At 39.5% G+C, this 20,855-nt stretch overlaps 1 protein-coding gene across 2 annotated transcripts in view; it reads right to left on the bottom strand.

Annotated features, from left to right (window-relative positions):
* The window catches only part of MYOF (myoferlin), a 144,176-nt gene that overhangs the window by 67,780 nt on the left and 55,541 nt on the right, over positions 1-20,855 (bottom strand). Inside the window, exons 10-19 of one of the 2 annotated variants that reach the window (XM_055346145.1) lie at positions 19,742-19,772; positions 18,753-18,868; positions 17,977-18,103; positions 16,518-16,621; positions 14,365-14,433; positions 14,223-14,266; positions 11,075-11,157; positions 8,952-8,990; positions 5,456-5,580; positions 4,157-4,273 (exon numbers count right to left, since the gene is read on the bottom strand). In XM_055346145.1, the coding sequence (XP_055202120.1) occupies positions 4,157-4,273; positions 5,456-5,580; positions 8,952-8,990; positions 11,075-11,157; positions 14,223-14,266; positions 14,365-14,433; positions 16,518-16,621; positions 17,977-18,103; positions 18,753-18,868; positions 19,742-19,772 (855 nt within the window). The remainder of the gene's footprint in view (positions 1-4,156; positions 4,274-5,455; positions 5,581-8,951; positions 8,991-11,074; positions 11,158-14,222; positions 14,267-14,364; positions 14,434-16,517; positions 16,622-17,976; positions 18,104-18,752; positions 18,869-19,741; positions 19,773-20,855) is intronic. The other variant, XM_055346146.1, reaches the window with a different exon arrangement.

The following is a 20,855-nucleotide window of genomic DNA, read 5'->3' on the forward strand; positions in this document are numbered from 1 at the left end:
GCACAGTTTTGTGGGACTGAGATCTTAATGTGTCTTTAGGTAGATAGTGTCAGAATTGAGTTAAGTTATAGGACACCTAACTGGTGTCGCAGAATTGCTTGGTGTGGAAAAATCCCCGCCCTCCCCCTCATCAGTTGTCAGAAGTGGTGAGAGTGCAGTAGTCCTGGGAGAGTAAAGGAGGAACACACAGGAGGAGAAAGAGTTTTTCCTGCTCAGTTGCCAAAGAGCCCTGAGCTGCTTAGAACCAAACCTGGCCTGTTGCTGCAGTTGAGAGACCCTTCGGGAGAAGCCACAGGGCTCAACCTGCACTTCCCTAAGGGATCGGGCAGGTAGAAGATCAAGTGTTGTAATCTCAGCCCTATTCAGATACCTGCTGGCTTCTGGAAACTCTGCCTGGTCACTGAAGGACCCCATTGTTTTGTCTTCACCATCTGGGATCTGTTTCTAGACCACCTCCTTCCTACTCCTTCCCAATCTTTCTACATGTGACCTAATATCCTTTGGGAGCATTTCATGAACATGCATTCTGTCTTCTGCTCAATTAGAGCCTCCTTGAGTTCTCCCATTAGTCTGGCCTACATAAGTGCTCAATAATTATTGTTTGAAAAATCACATTCAGATTCTTCTGCCACCTGTCCCAGTTGTCAGCCACCTTTAGTAAACATACCAAGGTGACAAGTTGGGCAGTTTAGGCAGTTTACTTTGGCACAGTCTCCTTGTCACTGACCCTTCATGTCCTATGCCTAGTGGTCCCACAGCCACTTTTAAAAGCTGTTACTTGTTACCCCTTCTCAGTATTCTGCTTGATAAAATCATTAATGTTAAATCTAAGAATGGCATTATGGCACCATTGGTATTATAAGTCAAATGGTATTATTTGTGTGTCTGTATACCAGTGGGGATAGGTAGGGGGTTAAGAGTGGAGTGATGAAGAGAGACTTGATAATTTCTTAAAGACTTATCTCCCAAGAGTTATTGTAATAATCTGGCCTTTATAACCACTTGGTTAAGAGGCTGATTCAGGGAAAAAACAAAACAAAACAAAACAAAACAACAAGACCAAACAAAAATCAATAACAAAAAAACTGCCCTAAAATTTTTTATTGGATACATTAATGTAAAAAATTGGGAAAACTGTGACTTAAAAATTCTAAGCAGTTCCTGATTTTAGAAGTAGAGATATGAATTCACATTCAAGGCAAATCATTGCTTTTCTTTAGGAAGATTGCCTGGATAGACCATTAACTATAATATAAAACAAATACCTACCAGGGTTCTTTCACAATTTAAATAACCTGAATTCAACTGTTCTATTTGGTAACATGAACTGGGAAGTACGTGTTTTAGCCAGGACTATGTTCTAATCTAATCTAATCTAATCTAATTCCCAACCTAACCTAACCTAATCTAATTCCCTGAGGTTAGACTGATGCTTACAGTTGTTTAAGTTCCTTCCCTAGACTGAGGGTTGGAGAAAGTGGTAATCTATGAAAGAATGTGCAGCACAATATTCTCTTTCGGGGAAGACAAAGGCACTGGCATGAAATCTGTGTCTCATGAATAATTGGATTACTCATGTTCCAAACATGCCAGGACTGAAAAATCCAGAATATACTGCTTTGGACTCTAACCTCCTAATATTGTCTTTTTGGGAGTCAATGAACAAGGCCGCAGTGCTCTGGGGGAGAAGGGGAGTTTCCTCTAAAGGGAGTGGATATTCTCCTAGTCAATCATACGGAAAGGCATAAATCTCATAACAGGCAGACATGAGACTCCTAGAAGGAAGGAGAAAGCCTGGTTTGGTTGGGAACTCATGGCAGTTAGACATGGACTTTGAGGTGGCCATGTGTACAGGGTAGTGCTGGGGGTAAGGACAGATGGGGAGCTGAGTCCTGCCACAAAGAAGTAGGCTGGAGACAGACAGGGAAACCAACTGTGAGAGATCCAGAAAGCTGGTGTGAGCCCAGGGGCTTTGAGATTAGCCATCTTTAGCAACCACTTTAAGTTACTCATTTCACTGTGTAACCTTACTCTTGTCCCAAACTGGACTTAAAGCTTTTCTAAAGTTGTTATTTGGTTTCTGATGTAATATGGAGAAATAAGAGAAGGGTCTATCCCAGATGAATGGATAAGGAAGATGTGGTATATATACAGTGGAATATTACTCAGCCATCAAAAATGAAGTCTTGCCATTTACAACAACGTGGGCGTAACTAGAGGGTATTATGCTGAGTGAAATAAGTCAATCAGAGAAAGAGAATTATCATATGATCTCACTCATATGTGGAATTTAAGAAACAAAGCAGAGGATTCTAGGGGAAGAGAGGGAAAAATAAAATAAGATGAAATCAGAGAGGGAGACAAACCATAAGAGATTCTTAATCATAGAATTAAGGGTTGCTGGAGGGAAGGGGGTAGGGGGATGGGGTAAATGGGTGATGGACATTAAGGAGGGCATGTGATATAATGAGCACTGGGTGTTATATAAGACTGATGAATCACTGACCTTTACCTCTGAAACTAATAATACAGTATATGTTAATTAACTGAACTTAAATTTTAAAAAAGAGAGAAAGGTCTATCCCATGCTTGGAATGGAGGGTAAGAGAAGGGAAGCAGCCTGAAGAAGCTTGTTAGGTGGAGGTGTGGAAAATCCAGCAAGGGGCAGAGTGGGCAGAGGGGCATCAGTGAGCTGGCTGCTCTGGCAAAAAATTCAGATTTCTGGAACATGTAAGCTTCAACCTAAGATTCTTAGAAATAGATGGGGGAAGATGTGATATACATATACAAAATGGAATATTATTCAGCCATAAGAAAGAAGGAAATCCTGTCATTTGTGACAACATGGAAGGATCTTGAGGGCATTGTGCTAAGTAAGGTAAGTCAGAGAAAAACAAATCCTATATGGTGTTGTGTATATGTGGAATCTAAAAAAGGCAAACTCATAAAAACAGAGAGTAGAAAGGTGGTTACCAGGGGTTGGGGGAATTGGGAAGATGTTGGTCAAAGTGTACAAACTTGTGGTTAGAAGATAGATAAGTTCTAGGGATCTAATGCAGAGCATAGTGGCTATAGTCAACCATACTGTGTTACAGACTTCAAAATTGCTGAGAGACTGGATCTGAAATGTTCTCACCACAAAAAATTATGTGATGTGATGGAAGTGTTAGCTAACACTATAGTGGTGATCATACTGTAGTATATAAATACACCAAATCATTACACTGTGTACTTTAAACTTACACAGTGCTGTATGTTCATTTTTTTTAAAGTGAAAAATAAAAATATAAATAAACTAGCATAATTTATTTTTAAAACCCCCTAGTAATGGCACAGGATGTGTTGGAAATGATTCAGTGAACAATAGAGACAGGGCTAGTTTAATACTGGGCTATTCATCACATATGTTAACAAATCTGTACTGTATATGCCAAATAACTGACAAGAAAAATGGAGCATTTAATGGTTTCATGATAATATATTTTGGTATTTATTGCCCGGAGTTAGTAACACTGATATCTGAATTTACTAGGAAAAAACTACATCTGTAGCTCTCTACCACAGGATGATGGGTGTTATGCATAAATTGTCTCCCAAGAGGGGAAAGAGTGGATTTAAAAAAAAGAAGAAAGAAAAGGTCGGGGAGGTGAATTTGGAAGACTTCCTGTTTTCAAGGAAGAATGGGGCTCAGAGCTATTATAATGTGGGCATTAATATAAACATGCCTTCACATGCTGGGAAGCCTGAGATATGCCTACTTCTGAAAGTGGAAATGATTAGTGGTGGGACCTATGCCATTTGGGATGGCTCTTGTGGCAACCTCCCTATGACCACACAATTCCAATTAGCAAATGGGCCATTCAGTTTGGAGGTATCATTAGTCAGTCTCTCCAGTTTTCACTAGGGTATTCACATCACAAGGATGAAGCAAGTCTCGTTACCCCCATCAGGCTGTTTTAGATAGATCAAGAGGGTGTTAAATAGATCAAGAGGTCCTTGAGCATTCAGGTCTCTCTCCCATTCTGTCAAAGCTGACTCTTCAGTTCCTGGATGTCCCCACTTGTTCAGGCAGGCCAGTACTAGCCATCCCACCACCAATCCTCTAACGTTAATACCCATTTCCATACCAAGCATCATCCACACTTCCAACGATTACCTCCACAACCAGCAGGTCATCATTTGAAATAGACTCAAGCTTTTTGTCTGGTGGTGTCTTTTCAAGAAAAGTGCTTAATTCAACCAAGATTCTGCCTCTGTAGGCAACTCCTTCCCCCTGAAAGGCAACAACACAGGATTATTCCTCTAGGAGTGAACAGCAGCAAAAAGAACTCTGTCTCTCTAGGCAGGCTCATTCAGCTGCATTTTTGTGCTTCCTCCCCATGGCCCTAACCTCCAAAATCAGTCAGTCAGTAACTCTCTCAGTTGGATTCAGCTCTCTGGTATCTGAAAGAAAAGTCGGTGATTTCAGGAAGGATCCCAGAGAGAGCCAGGGGAGCCGGGACTGGAAGGGGTCCTGGCTATGACTGAGGTCTGGATCCTGAAGGGGTTTCTGGAGGTGGGGGATGAAGAGGAAGGTACTCCAAGTCTCCCTCACCCTATTAAAGTAGTTGTCTGAGTTTATCTGCGACAACTTGGCTCCTTCTCTCCTCTTTTCAGGAAGAGAAGTCTGCCATACTGGCCACCAGGGGAAGTCTCAGAGGAGACAGGAAATAAAAGAGGAAGATAGTCTGGGTGTGGCTGAGCATGAAGATGAAGAGCGGATACTCCTCCCTCCATACCTAGTAGCGCTGGCAATAGAATTTTCTGGAGAGGAAGGGAAGGCTTCCACCTCCACAGTCAGTCCTTTACCCCTCATCCCTCAGCGTTTTATCTCTACCACAGTCCCTTTCTTGGGGGCCTTGAGAGCTGACTCAAAGACATTATTTCTAACGTGCTGGAAAAAGGATTTCCCATCTCTGGGCCTCCATACCCTCATCTGTATAAAATGAAGATGTGGATTGGATCGGTGATAGTGAACAGTTTCTTCAGGCATGTTACCTCCAATCATTTGGTACATTCCTAGAACACAGTATTGAGCAGAATTCTGAGGCAGCACATTGCTTGTTAGGAAAGAGCCAGCACTAATCGCTGACATTTGCCCTAAGTGCAGGACCAGGGGAATGGCCATGCTATACATTTCTTTTTTTTTATGCTATACATTGCTAATTGCTGAATTACATGGCCTCCAGGATCCTTTCCTAACCTTGCATTCAAAGACTTGAGGAGAATGGGACTTCTGTCCTTCAACACTTGATCCATCACATGTTGGGTCTATTTGTGTGTGTGTGTGTGTGTGTGTGTGTGTGTGTGTGCATGTGCACTAGTTCCTTAGATATGAGACTTAATTATAAGCATTATAAGAAGAAATCACATTAATCAGTGTTTATTAATAACAAACCGTAATTGAGAAACTAACCTTTCCAGTATTTAGCTCATCATAGGGGTCTGGGAATCCTGTGTACTCTCTAGGGCTTCCGTAAAGGTTCAGATAACAAGGCCCAAATGTTGGAACAAAGCCCACCTCTGTTTCTCCTGTATTTGCTGAGAGATAACATCATTATTACATTTTAAGCTTTTAACATTTGATCTATTGAAATAAATATTAGTTATTAGTTAGCTGAGTGAGCATATTTTCCTCTAATTTGTGAGTTAGTTGTATTAGTGCGAATTATAAGCACTTGTGAGACTTGCTGTATTTACCTTCTCTTATTGCTATAAAATACTAAATAAAAAACATTTTCTGGATAGCTCAGGTAAACTTATTACAGAAAGATAATGCTATTCAAATGAAAGAATAAGAAGACTTACAAGATGATCTTCACATTTTTTGCAAGTTTATTTTTTTTAAGATTTTATTTATTTACTCATGAGAGACAGAGAGAGAGAGACAGAGAGACAGAGAGAGGCAGAGACGCAGGCAGAGGGAGAAGCAGACTCCATACAGAGAGCCGGACGTGGGACTCCATCCCGGAACTCCAGGATCACGCCCTGGGCTGAAGGTGGCACTAAACCGCTGAGCCACCTGGGCTGCCCTTTTTGCAAGTTTATAACTAGCATTGTATTAAATGTGTCATTGGTAATTGTTATTAAAATTATACTGATTGGGGAAGTCACTAAATGATACTAAATGATGTATATCAGATTAACTGTATTTGTTCACCCAAAATGCCACTTGGTCTAAAGTAGTTCCCATTCATAATATTCTCTCTCTGATGAGCATCTAATAGTGCTCCATATTTCTGCTACCTTGTCTTAGCAAGACTATTCCTAGTGCAATGAGGGGAACTGAGGGCAATGTAACAAAATAGGGGAGTCAAAGGGAGATTGTAGGTGAAGATGGGAAAATGTAAGGGCTACCTCCAACCACCTGAATGCTCCTATAGGGAAAAAGGATGAATTTGTTTCCAAAAGTAAAGATTACTTATAAGGGTGCTACAAAGAGGCATTCTTTGTTTCACTCAATATAAGGAAGATCTTTTTGTGAATTAGAGGTGTCAAACAATGGGATATGTTGCACTGGGGACAGAGGAAATGTTGAGGCCAAGACTTTTAGGATTATTATCAAGACAATTCCCCTATGGATGAGAAATTAACCACATCACTTCTATGGCCCTTTCCAACTCTATGCTTAAATGAAATGAAGAAAGATAAATGTGGAGTGACAAATGAGCAGAATATCCATTAATGAACAGTTGACCAAACTGTATATAAGTATATTTTGCCATTTTTTTTTTTTAAATTTGAGGCTCTTCTACATGTGTAAATGGGCTGGGACACTTTTGAGATGAGGTAGGAACCATGCTCCCTGGCAGAAATTAGTTGAAGTGCAATCTCAGTGAAGAAAGCAAGAGAAAAATAAAGATTTAAATAATGATATAGGAAAGTAATAACTGACGGCCTAAGTGAGATATGGTAACACCGTAGGCAACCATATTTCATACCTGTTTGGAAATTTCTTGTGAAATGCAAATAAGAACCAAGAATTTTTCCAACAGAGATTTCTCTGGATTGTGCTACCATGTTATCAAATGAGCAGGATGAAATAAATGACCGTTATATCTGGACATATGAATTGGTTTGGTTTTATCTGCTCTGCCATATGGAATATGTCAAAGTTGACTAATTTATTATTAATAAGCAACATTAAGATTTTTCTTTGTGCTAGAATATATGTTGTAAGGAACTAGAGCAGAGATTCATAGTAAGAAAAAGAAGGTACTTCCAGAAGTTGAATCACAGAATGTTCAAGAAAGAAGGGACATTAAAACTCTTGCACCATAGTCATGCCATATTATGGATGGGCAAATTGAAGCCCACAGAAGTGACATGACTTGTCAAAGTTCCTTCAAGATGACAGATTAGGCCCAGATCTTGAGTTTCATAGTTTACAGTTTCATAGTTCAGACAAGGGCACCTTCCAGTACATGACCCATCCCTCTCGTCTAGTCCCACCTCATCCCCAGCCTGTATGCATGGGCGACTTATTAAGTTGTTTGTCATGAGTACTTGCTTTTCATTAAACATTTCCAGGGATGGAGACATACATTGTCAATTATGATCTACTGTATGTTATTGTGATATCAATCGTTTAATTCTTTTTGTCCAAGCAAATCTCTTTTCAAGTATTTTAAACACTTAGGCCTGTTGGTTATGCAGTAACATGGAGAGCCTTCCTTCTATGTGTCTATGAGTCTTCCTTCTATGCTTCTCAGCACTGTCTCCTGGGAAAGCCAATAGTCTCACAAGCTAAGTCTCTTCCTTCCCCCAAATTTTCCTAACCCATTTTATGCACAATTGTTACATCAAACTTCCAATGAACAAAAATTCATTAGCTGGGTCATCAACCTTTTCCTCGGACCTGCTTTTCAAGCGATATTTTCCAAACTTCATTCACCTCTCCAAAGCTCCTTTGCATCTTGGATTTCTATAAGGTATTACTTTATATTTTAATTTTTGAACTTTAAATAGCTGCTAATTTCTGACAACATTATAAATTCCTTCGGTAGGTGGGGAAGGATTCAAACATATTTTGATTCCCTAAACACCAAAGGCTAGTTCTAACATAGGGAGCTACCACATAAATATTATTATGAAGGAATGAAGTGTTACCAAATCTTCTAAGTTCATTATAAACCTAAGGACTACTTAATATTCATATAAAAGCTGATGATAAGATAATAATAAGATCTATTTTTAAAAATGAATATGAATGGGGCATTGTGTCAGTAACACAAAGGCAGACAATAATGCTTTATATTTGCAAAGCTTTCTCACTTGCAATATCTCTCTCCCCTCACCACACAACCCTGGGTAATTAGCATGGCAGGGGTTTTCATGTTTACTTGAAAGAAGACAAACTTTTGTAAACTTCAGAGTCCTCATCTATTTGAGGAACCATAATAATAGAAGAATTGTGATGGTCAAATGTGAGACCACTGAGCAAACTTGCAAAGGATGGCCAGTGCTGTACAAATCAAGACATGTTATGATCCCCCCATTTGGAAGATGAAAACCTTCAAGGTACAATCGTTCAGTGTCTTCCAACCTAGAGATCCATGTTCAAAGTAAGGAGCAGTTACTGCATATATTTTGAATAATTGATTTGGTGCCCCAAAACTCTACAATAATAGCAGACAAGGTTATCTCTCACAAACAATTCTTACAGTGACACCAAATAGGTTGGTATGCATCTAGGTGAGATGGTAGCGAAGCCTTTTAGCACACTTGTTTTAAGCTTAGCCATGCAGGACAACCATATAGCACAAGTACAAAAATTAATACGCTAGCAAAACTATTTTGAGACAGCAAAATGTCAAAAAAAAAAGGTTCTAAATGCAGTCAATTGAGACATTCTTAATAAGACAAGAGTAAATGGGAAAATCTAGAAGATAGGAAAATTACAAAGCATAAACCTGTATATGATGCAGCCCCAGATCCCGAAGATGAGAAATCTATATAGTAAAAATATGACTGGTTAAACAAGAGAAACATGGGCATTATAACAGAGACAGTGAAAAAGTTATCAAATCCAATATAGGTAAGTGGTTTAGCAACACTAGAAAAACCCCAAATTCAGACCCAAATGACATGACCCTTTTGTTATTTACACAAATCTCATCAGTTAAATGCAAAACAGCTCAAACCTTTGGGACAACTGGCAAAACCACCACCCATTAAATAACTCAAATCTCTCCAGCTCTAAGGCAGCAAGGCACCTGAGAAGAGGGAGCTTCTCAACACCAAAAGAGGCCTGGTGAAGTTACCAACATTCATGTTTTTCATAAAATCTGCACTTGTTTTAGGTCTGACTTAATTGGGACCAAGGCCAGAAAATCCAAGTTAATTTAGTCTGAGGCTTTGCACATAAGGGCTTGTAGTTTATGGTACATTATTTGTTTCCTTTTTTTGGTGGTGATGGGGGGATGTCTGCTGCATTTTGTTATTTTGAGACTCTTATCAGACTGATTACAGGGCCTTCAGGGAGAGAAGGCCTCAGAGACAAGGTTGAAACCTGCATATAACAATTTCTGGTTTTAGTGCTCTGGATGTTACTGCTGTATCACTAAGAAAATTGCTTATACCAATATGTCTTGAATAATTACCTCCAAGTAATTATCGAATGACTTCTTGCCAATGATAGATGAATTTAACTCATTTTTGGCCCTCCCCACCCACATGGTTTTGGTATGATTTTTTAATTACTCTATTTTTTACCATTATGATTTAATCTAGCCTTTCTGTCTTGATTCCTCACTTGATAAGAAGAGGCTACCAGCAGGCCTAGTCTCTCTTCTCTTCCATTCCTTCCTCCACTTCTAACCTCTATGTTTTGTACTTCTACATTGCGATGGGCAATAGCATTTATATTCTGTTCAGAGCTTTGGCTCTAGGGTAAAAGAAAAAAATTTTAAAAATCCATTATAAGTGCTAACAATATAGCAGCCATATAAATACTGTCTCTGCAGAGGAAAGGAAAAAGTTGTGACTACATTTCTTTTGCTACAGATCCAGTCATATGTTCCCCTTTGCCACTTAGCAGAGGATGTGCAGATGGGATCTTTTTTAGTTTTTAACATTTGTTTAGAATAATGGCCACATAGGACTTTATATCTGAACTATGCCTTTCTGTTCAGTATTTTGTTTTTCTTGGAATTTTTAGTTGCCTTTTTTTTCTTCTTAAGAGAAGAAATTTCTATTTTCTTCATTATATCCCTAAAATCTTTCAGATTCTTATTCATGCTATATTGCTTGAATTAATATATTTTTTTAAAAACCTATAAAGTTCCCTCTTAAAATGAGGTTGAGATGAACCTTGAGTTTCTCAAGACAATATTTGGTCTCAAATTTTCTCATATAACTTATTCAATATGTTTAATATATTGGCAATTAAAAAAATTTTTGTTATATTTGTTTTGGTAACAAAAAATCAGCTGCTGATATCATAGATATGTTAACATTACATTTTTTCCTCTTATAATCTTCATTTTTCTTCTTCATTTCTTATTATAATTTCTGGAATATGCACAGAATCCTAATGCCAAGTATAAGCAAGCAGTAGTTCTCAGTATGGAGAACAACGAAAAGTGTATTTGTTATTGATGCTTGTTAACATGAAAACAAAATGCACATTATCTTCAGGAGTGGAGTTTATATGGCTCATTGCTACTTGACATCCTTGTTCCTGCTAAAGAAGTCAGTGGAGAAGGAAGTATTATTTTATATTTGAGTGGACTGTTGTCAATGCCAATCTAAAAAAATAGGGTGCTAGCCCTCTGTACTGACACTCAAAAATTTATAAAATAGCTACTGGGAAGAATTTTTGGATGGGAGCAAGAATATAAAGTCTTCAAATGTTACTTGCCTCAATTATTAACTACTAATTAACTGTTCTGGTCATCACCAAAACATCATCAAAATAGTTCACTAGGCTCATCACATTTGGCTTTTAAGAAACCAAGTCCAGGTGGCTACTCCAGTTCATTCTGCTTCAAAAATTCTGCACTCCGTCTTGTTCCAGCTCTGCTGAGTGACTTACCTTCCACTTCCCCACCAGAGGCAGCAATTTTAGAGAGGTGTAGATATGTTGTTCCAACAACATCATTTTTAGTAAGACGGTCCCTGTGTAAAAGAACAGGTTAAGGCTTCTACCTATAAATAGATAGCTTCCCTTCAACAATAATAGGGTTGAGTTGGAAAAGTCCGTAGACCTCAGAAATCATCCTTGCCAGTGGGACTCAAGGTTTTTACTGTACTTTAAAAATCACCTGGAAACCCCACCTCTCCTCTCCTGTTCATGCCTTTTATTTAATAAAGGCAGGAGTGGAGAACAAGAATCTGCATTTACACAATCTGCATTATCCCAACTGATTTAGACAGATGATCTTCCAACCACCCATTGAGAAACATTAATCAGACAATTCATTTCAACTATGGAAACTATGGTTTGTACACAGAGGCCAACGAATTTGCTTATAGCCACTCAATACCATTGCCAAAAAATGAATAAGCCAATTATAGGGACATTATATAATGAGTGAAATATAATCACATTACATAGGATAAGTGCACTATCTGATTTTATCATGTTCACACTAATTTCTCTGATTTAATGACTACAATGGGCTATATATATATATTTTTTCTCCTCTAGAGTGAGAGAAATTCCTTTCCAATTCAATTCAAATATTAATTGAGCACCTACTGTATAACAGATGCAGGGCAGCAGAGGGCATTGCTTACCTAGAACCTAAATCTTATCTGCATGGTAGGAACAAGTATTCCCACTAAAACTTGATGAATCTTTCCATGGATATCACAGAGAGTTTCTAAGCCTAACTCATGAAGTGATCTCTGGCTGGACAAATAGTACGTGTAAAAAACAAGGTTCCTATTTTTTTTAAAGATTCTATTTGCTTGAGAGAGAGCAAGAGAGAGAGAACACAAGTTGAGGGGAAAGGCAGAGGGAGAGGGAGAAGTAGGCCCCATGCTGAGCAGGGAGTCTGACTCAGGGCTCGATTCCAGGACCCCAGGATCATGACCTGAGCCAAAAGCAGATGCTTAACTGACTGAGCCATCCAGGTACCCCATAAGATTTCTATTAATAGCATATCTCTGCTTAATGCATCCTCTTCTTTATTCAAAATAGTGATATATCCGCTCTGAATCTAAGACCCCATGGGAAAGAAGAAAGGTTAAGTATTTGGGAGAAAGATTATGCTACTGTGTGATACTATTATACTGTATTATAGTAATATCACATGTTACATATAATATTATACATTGTATAGTACAATAGTATTAGGCTATAGAAAGACTAATGAAACAGTTTGCATGAGAAAAAAATATTTAAGGATATTAAGTACATGCACAAGTCTTAAACCTTCTCTGTTCATCCAAAAGGATCTAGACTACATTTAAAGAATTCTTAGCTTCTCCTCAGTTATGCAAATACCCACAGGATATGTAACCTAAGATTTGGACCCAAGGATTCCTTAAACAGGGCCTCCCTGTGCATCCTAGTCTACACTATTCTTTGGAGAGGGCACACTAGGTCAGAAAGGAACCACATTTGTAGTGGCCACAGGCAACTCTAGGAAGGCTCAATCCACAATCAAAGCTGGTAAGCCAGAGTAGTCACCTGTGATATATAGGCCCATATCCACATTCCTGAGGTCTCTTGAGGCCCACAGAACACTTTCACAATGTTGTCTGAGGGTCTCAAGTACTTCAATCAAGCTTACAATCACTGGAAGGGGTTTTTTGTCCTCTCGACTCCTCCATGACCCTCAATAAATGGTGATGTCATCATCGAACAAAATGAGACTTCCTATCCTCCTCCCAAAGTGCCCTGTTGTCATAGTACCAAGAGGGTGCTAACACAAAAGCCAAATACATTCTGCCAAAGGAAAAATCCTGGAGTCAGCTAGACAGGATGGGGGCCCAACTCAGTCTCTAACCATCGGAGTGACAGTGAGCCATGCATCTGGCCTCTCTGAGTCTTTAGTATCTTCATCTGTAAAAGGAACTAATAATCGTCTCTAACCCATGGCATTACTCTAAAGACTAGTGGGATATTGTAGTTAAGGCACAAGGCACAGCACTTCTTCATACTAAAAAAAAAAAAAAAATGGTAGCTAACTCCAGAATAAACACTAATGATGAGGATGAGGACAGTATTTGCCATTTTCACTCTCAAGGAGTTAAGGACTGCCAACTGAATGCTTCATCCAATTAGAACATTACATTAAGAATGGCCTTATGATGGCCATCCTCGCTAGGAGGATGGTCTAGTCAAAATTTCATCAGAACTTTTCAATGAATTTTCTTCTCAATCAGATAGGTAGCTTTGTCCATTTTCCTTTCTAACCATAAGAAAATAGCTGTTGGAACATTTTGGTGATTCTTCGCAAGAAATGGTTTACTCCATTTCAGAAGTCTATTTTGGATAGCCTAAATGCTATTTAAATCCTTGATTTCAAAAAATAAAAAATAAATAAATAAAATAAATCCTTGATTTCAGGACACCTGAGTGGCTCAGCGGTTGAGAGTCTGCCTTCAGGGATGCCTGGGTGGCTCAGCGGTTGAGCATCTGCCTTTGGCTCAGGTTGTGACCTGGGGTCCTGGGATCGTGTCCCATGTCGGGCTCCCTGCATGGAGCCTGCTTCTCCCTCTGCCTGTTTCTCTGCCTCTCTGAGTGTGTGTGTGTGTGTCTCTCATGAATAAATAAATAAAATCTTAAAAAAAAAAAAAAAAGAGTCTGCCTTCAGCTCAGGGCGTGATCCTGGGATCCGGGATCAAGTCCCACATCGGGCTTCCTGCAAGGAGCTTGCTTCTCCCTCTGCCTGTGTCTCTGCCTCTCTCTCTGTGTGTCTCTCATGAATAAATAAATAAATCTTTTTAAAAAAGATTTATTATCTTGCGGGATTTTTCAGACTATTTTTCCCTTCCCTTGTTTACAAGCAATTGAACCAAGATACATGAAGGTTTTCTGCAACAATACCATTATTAATTTTTTAAAAGAAAACACCCAATTCCAGGAGCAATTTATCACCTCCCCCTGTGACTATGCCAAAGAAGAAAAAAGGAGCAAATTGAAAAGTAAGAGACCATTTAGAGTAGTGTTCCCCAAAATCCAAACACTCAATTCTTTAAGTTTGAATTAATGAGTTTATTTTTTAACTTACCAGTCATATATTGTTAGTTTTATTTTTTCACACATTGAAGGAAACTGTTAAAAGGAAACAGAACAAAATAGTTATTTCTCAACTTATTCAGTAACTATTAAATTAAGTAGTCTTACTTTTTATTGAAGAAAAAAAGTCAAACCTTGATCTGAAGATTAACGACTTGGTTCCACTCAGGATTTGCATTTTTCTCAATTATATTTGTGCAAACCTGTAAAATCATCAAAACACAACTATAGGTATTCAAGATTCTAATTTCCATAAGTTCACAACATATGCATCCTAGATTATGACTTTAATAGTTTACTTACTAGATATATACTTAGTAGCCTGGTTCAAGTTTATTTCTCTATTTGGTAAATGTAACATGGGTTTAATATTAATCTTTGCTCCTTCCATGCACTAAAAGTTAGTTTTCAACTGCCAGATTCCTAACATTGGATTAGTGTAATGATGCAGGTGTTAATATTTATTGAGCACTTGTTACATACTGTCTAGTAAGCACTTCTTCATTAATGTGTGCACACAGATCGTTAGATCCTGCCCACTAGCCCCTCTCCCTGCTCCCCAAACCAGCTCCTGTCAAAACAGGAAAAATCAAATCAGCCATATCTCTCTCCCCCTCACGTGCCTCACCTAATCTGCGAGTAAGTCCTGACACCCCTGCTTCATGCAGAAACTGATCTCCCCCTGGACACCTCTTGTTGGCTCCTGTCTGATGCATGGTCCTCTCCTGCCTCCTTACTTTCATGATACCCCCTGTGTAGCAGTCTCAGTGAGCTCTCCGAGCACGCTTAGAATGAAGTCCAGACCCTACTCTGGCTGATAAAACCCTGCCTACCTATCTTCCCCCACCCCAAATCTCTCTGACTTCATATTGTAGCTCCCCCTGGCTCGTGGCACTACAGCCTCAAGGGGATTCTTTCACTGCAGATGTGTCTTCTCCTTGGGCTCTTCTCTTTGCCTGGAAGCCCCCGTCCCCAGACCTTACACCATCCAGGCCTCTGCTCAAATGTTACTTCCTCAAAGGTGTCCCATCTGATAACCCCCTGTACAAATCACTTCTTGTCCCCCACTCTGTTTTCTTCATAGTAATGGGCACTACCTAAGATCATTAAACTACTTGTTAACTTATTTATTGCTATGCCTTCTACTACAAAGGAAACTCCGTGAAAGCCATGACTGTCTTGCAAACTTCTCTATCCTCAGAATATGGGACAGTATTGATATTTAGTAGGCTCACAAAATTACTTCTCTAATTAATTAACCATTATCAACAATCCTATGAGATTATTATTATCTTATTTTATAGTTAAGAAAATTGACACTGGGAGGTTACGGAAATTGCCTTACCCACCTCTGGAGTGGGTTAAAGTCTGAATTTATTTATTTTATTTTATTTTTTTAAGATTTATTTATTTATTCATGAGAGACACAGGCAGAGGGAGAAACAGGCTCTTTGCAGGGAGCCTGATGTGGGACTCGATCCTGGATCCTGGGATCATGACCTGAGCCATAGGCAGGCACTCAACCGCTGAGCCAGCCAGGCGTCCCTAAAGTCTGAATTTAAATTTCACTCTAGAACTGAGGGCTTTTCACTGCCTCCCCCACCACTGACTCTCCTAGGAAGTAACACGTGGTCCATAAGTGTATGGTCTCCCAAATCTCGCTTTCATAAGTAACTGGTTCAACTACATAAAAGATGCTAGTTCTTTGTGCCTACAGCTGTCCATGGTGCATTGTTATTCTATTACAGAATCCCAGTCTTCCATCTTTGACCATCTTTGTGGGTAAAAGTGGTGGTTACAGATGTGTCTACACCAAGAGTCCTCTGGCTCTTCCCAGCAGAATGAGATGGAGCTCCCCTGACTGCTCTCCAGTTTCAGCAGCTCACTGGGGTCTGGAAAGTGAGAAACATGATAGGAGTGGGCAGCTGGACATTAAGGGAGCCATATTCTACATTTACCAGGAATCATTGGTGCCAGTGAGGGAGCTTGCCTTAGATTAAGAAAATGCTTGGACTTGAGAAGTAATCCAAATAATTCAGTGATAGTTTTCATGTTCTATTCTTTCTGAAGATTGAATTTTTCTAACTTGAATCTGCATACTTTCTGCTTCAAAATAAACTTGTGGAGAAGTCTGCATGTTCTGACTCAGATAATCTCCATTCCTGCAGACTTCCCAGACCATCAGGGGGCTACTTTAACAAAGAGTAAACAGAAATTCACTCCAAGGAAAGCATGATGCTTTAAATATTTATTTCTAGAGGTGTCTGCATTTAGATCACATACAAACCTTTTTTCCAGCAAAGGAAACTTCTACAAAAGGATCCACTAGGTTTTTTTTATCTGCATTGCCTCCAAATAGTTCCTTTACTGTCTGTGAGAAGGCATCATCCACTGGAAAGCAATACGTCACACAGCAGAAATTAAATTTGAGTTTCTTAAAAGGATAGAAATCACTCAGCAAAATTAAAATTTTTCTCCTATCCATGAAGACAGTTTCAACAAGAATTGTTCTCAAAAGTGGCATGCGCTAATAGCATTATAACTGCAGAAATCTTGTCTTAGCTGAGAAAGAAATGTGTTCTCCCCAAAAAGTCAAAAATGAAACAAAACACCAAAAAAAGTAAAAAATAAAATGAAACAAAACAAGAGCGTCTTGAAAAATATGCCAATAAATTATTATATTGAAAATCAGTCATTTGTTGAGGGAAAAAGTAGAATAAAGTCCATCTAGATTGGATAAGAGGCCATTCAAAAACTCAACCTGGCTTCAACTTGGAAAAGGTGCTTTAGGTCAAAATGACATAGCCTAGTTCAATTTTTTTCAGAGAAATTCAAGGAGCTTTGGCATAATCACAAATAACATAACCATAAATAACACATTTAAGCAACTATAAACAGCATCTCTCTCTCTCTCTCTCTCTCTCTCTCTCTCTCTGTTTTAACAAACTCAGAAGCAAATGAGAATCAATTACACTGGTTTGCCAAGGCAGTGAGGTTTAACTTATTTACTTCATTTAGGATATTTCTAAGGAGAGACGAAGGAAGCACTATAGGGTGTTAAACAAGTGAGGGCGGGTTCCAAGAGAAAGTAGCAAATCCTGAAGAGACCCATGGCCTATATACAAACTACTGCCACCTGGAGACTTGGAGAGGGGTCCCATGTCCCAGGACCCAGCAGAAAGCAGACAGGCTAGGCAGGGCAAAAGGATGCTGGGTCCTTGGCAAGTACACAGGAGTTCTGGACTAGTCTCTATGAGTAAAATCACAGTAAGTGATTCTCTTAAATGCACCCACCTCTTATTATACGTACCCCATAACATCATATTGACAAATTACTAGTTATTGGCATGTAGCAACCCTTTGCTCGGCCATTTTTAATAATTCAATAAAAAGCACACTTATTTGTTTCAAAAATTTCATATTTTTCCTTCGGATGAAAGGAGCTGGAAGTGCTGCCTGCTGGCCTCTCTTCAGTATCCTCTAGAGTAAGGAGAAGCTGTAGAATACTGAGAAGAGAGATGAGCGGGATGGGCCAAACGCTTAAGGAAAATGGATCAGTGACCAACTGGCTGCCCCATCAATCTGCTCAGGTAGCTTTCATGGGGCCAGAAATGGGGTCAGAATGAATGAAAAGAAGTCCACGAAGAAAAACATGACAGCACCAATCACTATTCAGAGTATGGTGTTAACGCACGTGACCATGCAAATAAATGGTCATCCTAGGGCAGGATTAAGTCCATACGTACTCTGGGGGATGTCCTCTGCTCGGTAGATTTTAAGCAAGAAGGTCACCCACCGGAGGGCGATGCCAGCAGGGAGTAACAAATTACTCTCCACGTCATCACTGTCATTATCACGATCTCGCTTCTCAGCCTATTGGGGAGACATGATTACAAATGAGACAAGTAGAAAAACAGTGCTTGTAAGAAGCCAGACTGATGCTTGTAAGATGAAACTGACTGGGACTATTTCCATTAGGATTTCCTGTGTTTCAGGCTTAAGAGTTCAGCCACAAATTCGATCTCAAAATTGGTCTGCAAAGTCAAAGCTCATATGTTTCTTCAATTGACAGAACACAAGAAAATAATGTGACCTTTTGTAATTTTATGAGCACTAAATAGGAGAGAAGGAGAGAAACAGTTCCTGAAGTTTTTCCTGTTTCTCTTTGGCACTTCCTTCGTCCAGCCCCCTAGAAGGACAACTGTCCCTTTAGGTAGCAATGCCTGATTCTGCATGGGAGCCACACTCTGTAGGCTAAATGATGCAAGAGAGCCTTGGAAACACACATATTTTTACTGAATGAAATACCCATACATGGACACCAGGAAGGAGTCCAAGTGAGCTAGAAGAATAGTTCTATATGAAGGAAAGAATAGTTTCCAAATATAGGAAGAGTTGAAAGGTTGGAGTTACTGATTGGAAGCTGTGCTGCTTTTCACAACTACTGACACACCCACTTGCTTAATTCTTGGTCCCCATTTTTGGTGAAAAAATGTAAAGAGTAGAGAACATAGGGGCTTACAGGAGGCTCATCTCCGGTTCCCAGGATGAACATGCTGACTTTCATGTAACCTTTAGCACCTGAGCTGGCATCTTCAGGGTCATTGAGAAGAAGCCATTTTCTCATGACAGCGTGACCTAAAATAAAGAAGGATTAAAAATACAGGGACACTCTAAAGATAAGTTGACAGCTTTGTAATTTCATCTGCTGTAAGATAAACAATCATTTCATCTGAAGTATCATAATGACACCAAGTTTGCCAGAGGAGTCTCTATATTAATGTCCTCCATGATGGGCAGCCCAGGTGGCTCAGTGGTTTAGCGCCACCTTCAGCCTAGGGTGTGATCCTGGAGACCTGGGATGGAGTCCCATGGCGGGCTCCCTGCATAGAGCCTGCTTCTCCCTCTGCCTCTCTCTCTCTCTGTGTGTCTCTCATGAATAAATAAATAAAATTAAAAAAAAATGTCCTCTGTGCTTTGGACTGACCAGCCCCCAGCCCCAATCCTGCCCTGGTATCACTCAAACAAGGATCTCTAAGGTCTATTAATTAGGTCTCTAATTCGATTTTGGTAAGACCAAAATACCATCACAAAACGGAGAACTTACATACTTGTGAATGTTAGGATAATTGCCATCAGATTGAAAAAGATATCCCTATAAAGCTATTCCTTAATTCATTCATTCCCACTAAGTATCCTTCCCCCTCTTCAATTAAGAAAAAGACATTTTTGGGCAGCCCGGGTGGCTCAACGGTTTAGTGCCGCCTTCAGCCCAGGGTGTGATCCTGGAGACCCGGGATCGAGTCCCACGTTGGGCTCCCTGCATGGAGCCTGCTTCTCCCTCTGCCTGTGTCTTTGCCTCTCTCTCTCTCTGTCCGTCTCTCATGAATAAATAAATAAAGTCTTAAAAAAAAAAAGAAAAGAGATACTTTTTAAATTCCTTTGTTGATCCCTCAGATTTTCTTGATTCCCAGAATCTTCAAGTTCATAGAGAGAAAGAATATTACTTACCCGGTTCATCATAAATGAATCCAACATCAATCTGGGAAAAGATAATTTAAAATAGCTCAAATCGACTTTAAAATCAGTTTACTTACTTCAAAGAAACCATTATTATTATATTTAAATATAAGGCTCTTGACAACTTCAATTTCTATACCCACCATTTGCTTCGACATGGATAGAACTGGAGGGTATTATGCTGAGTTAAGTAACTTAATCGGAGAAGGACAAACATTATATGGTCTTATTCATTTGGGGAATATAAAAAATAGTGAAAGGGAATAAAGGGGAAAGGAGAGAAAATGAGTGGGAAATATCAGAGAGGGTGACAGAATATGAGAGACCCCTAACTCTGGGAAACGAACACGGGGTATGAAAGGGGAGGTGGGTGGGTGGTTGGGGTGATTGGGTGACAGGCACTGAGGGGGGCACTTGACAGGATGAGCACTGGGTGTTATGCTATATGTTGGCAAATCGAACTCCAATAAAAAAATATAGAAAAAAAAAGAAGTCAATTTCTTTGAGAACAACACTTCCATCTTACCCTCTTTGTATCTCCAATGCCTTGTCTGATGTGTGAACACAGAAGACCTTCAACCAATCATTTTGAATGAAAGAACTAACTAGTCTTGGAGCTGGACGGGACCATGAAAGTAGGATGACCAGTGTTTCCCAGTTTGCTTGGAACTTTTCCCCAAGCAAGAAAGTCTCACATTCTGTAAAATCCCTCAGTCCCAGACAGACTTGGACTTTGGTCACCCTATGTGAAGTCGCCTGGTCCAATTTCCTGTCCAATATTCCTCTTTCTTCTCTTCCAGCTAATGCTAATTAATTAATGTTAGCATTAATATAACCATCAATTGGGCACTTCAATGTGCCAAGCACTCTACTAGATGTTTTATATATTCTATCCCACTTAGTATTCACAATGAGTCCATTTTAAAGAGGAAACTAAGGATCAGTTGGTATGTGGCTAGTTGGTAGCCACAGGGTATGAACACATGTATGCCTGACCCAGATTATTCTCTAGGACCTCTAATGCTTGGAGCTCCTTCTTTTGAGAGGCAGCCCATTCCACATAGAATTGCTGAGAAGCACCACAAAGTATTTGTCTTTGATTCGA

Source organism: Nyctereutes procyonoides, unplaced genomic scaffold (assembly GCF_905146905.1).
Source record: "Nyctereutes procyonoides isolate TBG_1078 unplaced genomic scaffold, NYPRO_anot_genome, whole genome shotgun sequence".
Lineage (NCBI taxonomy): Eukaryota > Metazoa > Chordata > Mammalia > Carnivora > Canidae > Nyctereutes > Nyctereutes procyonoides.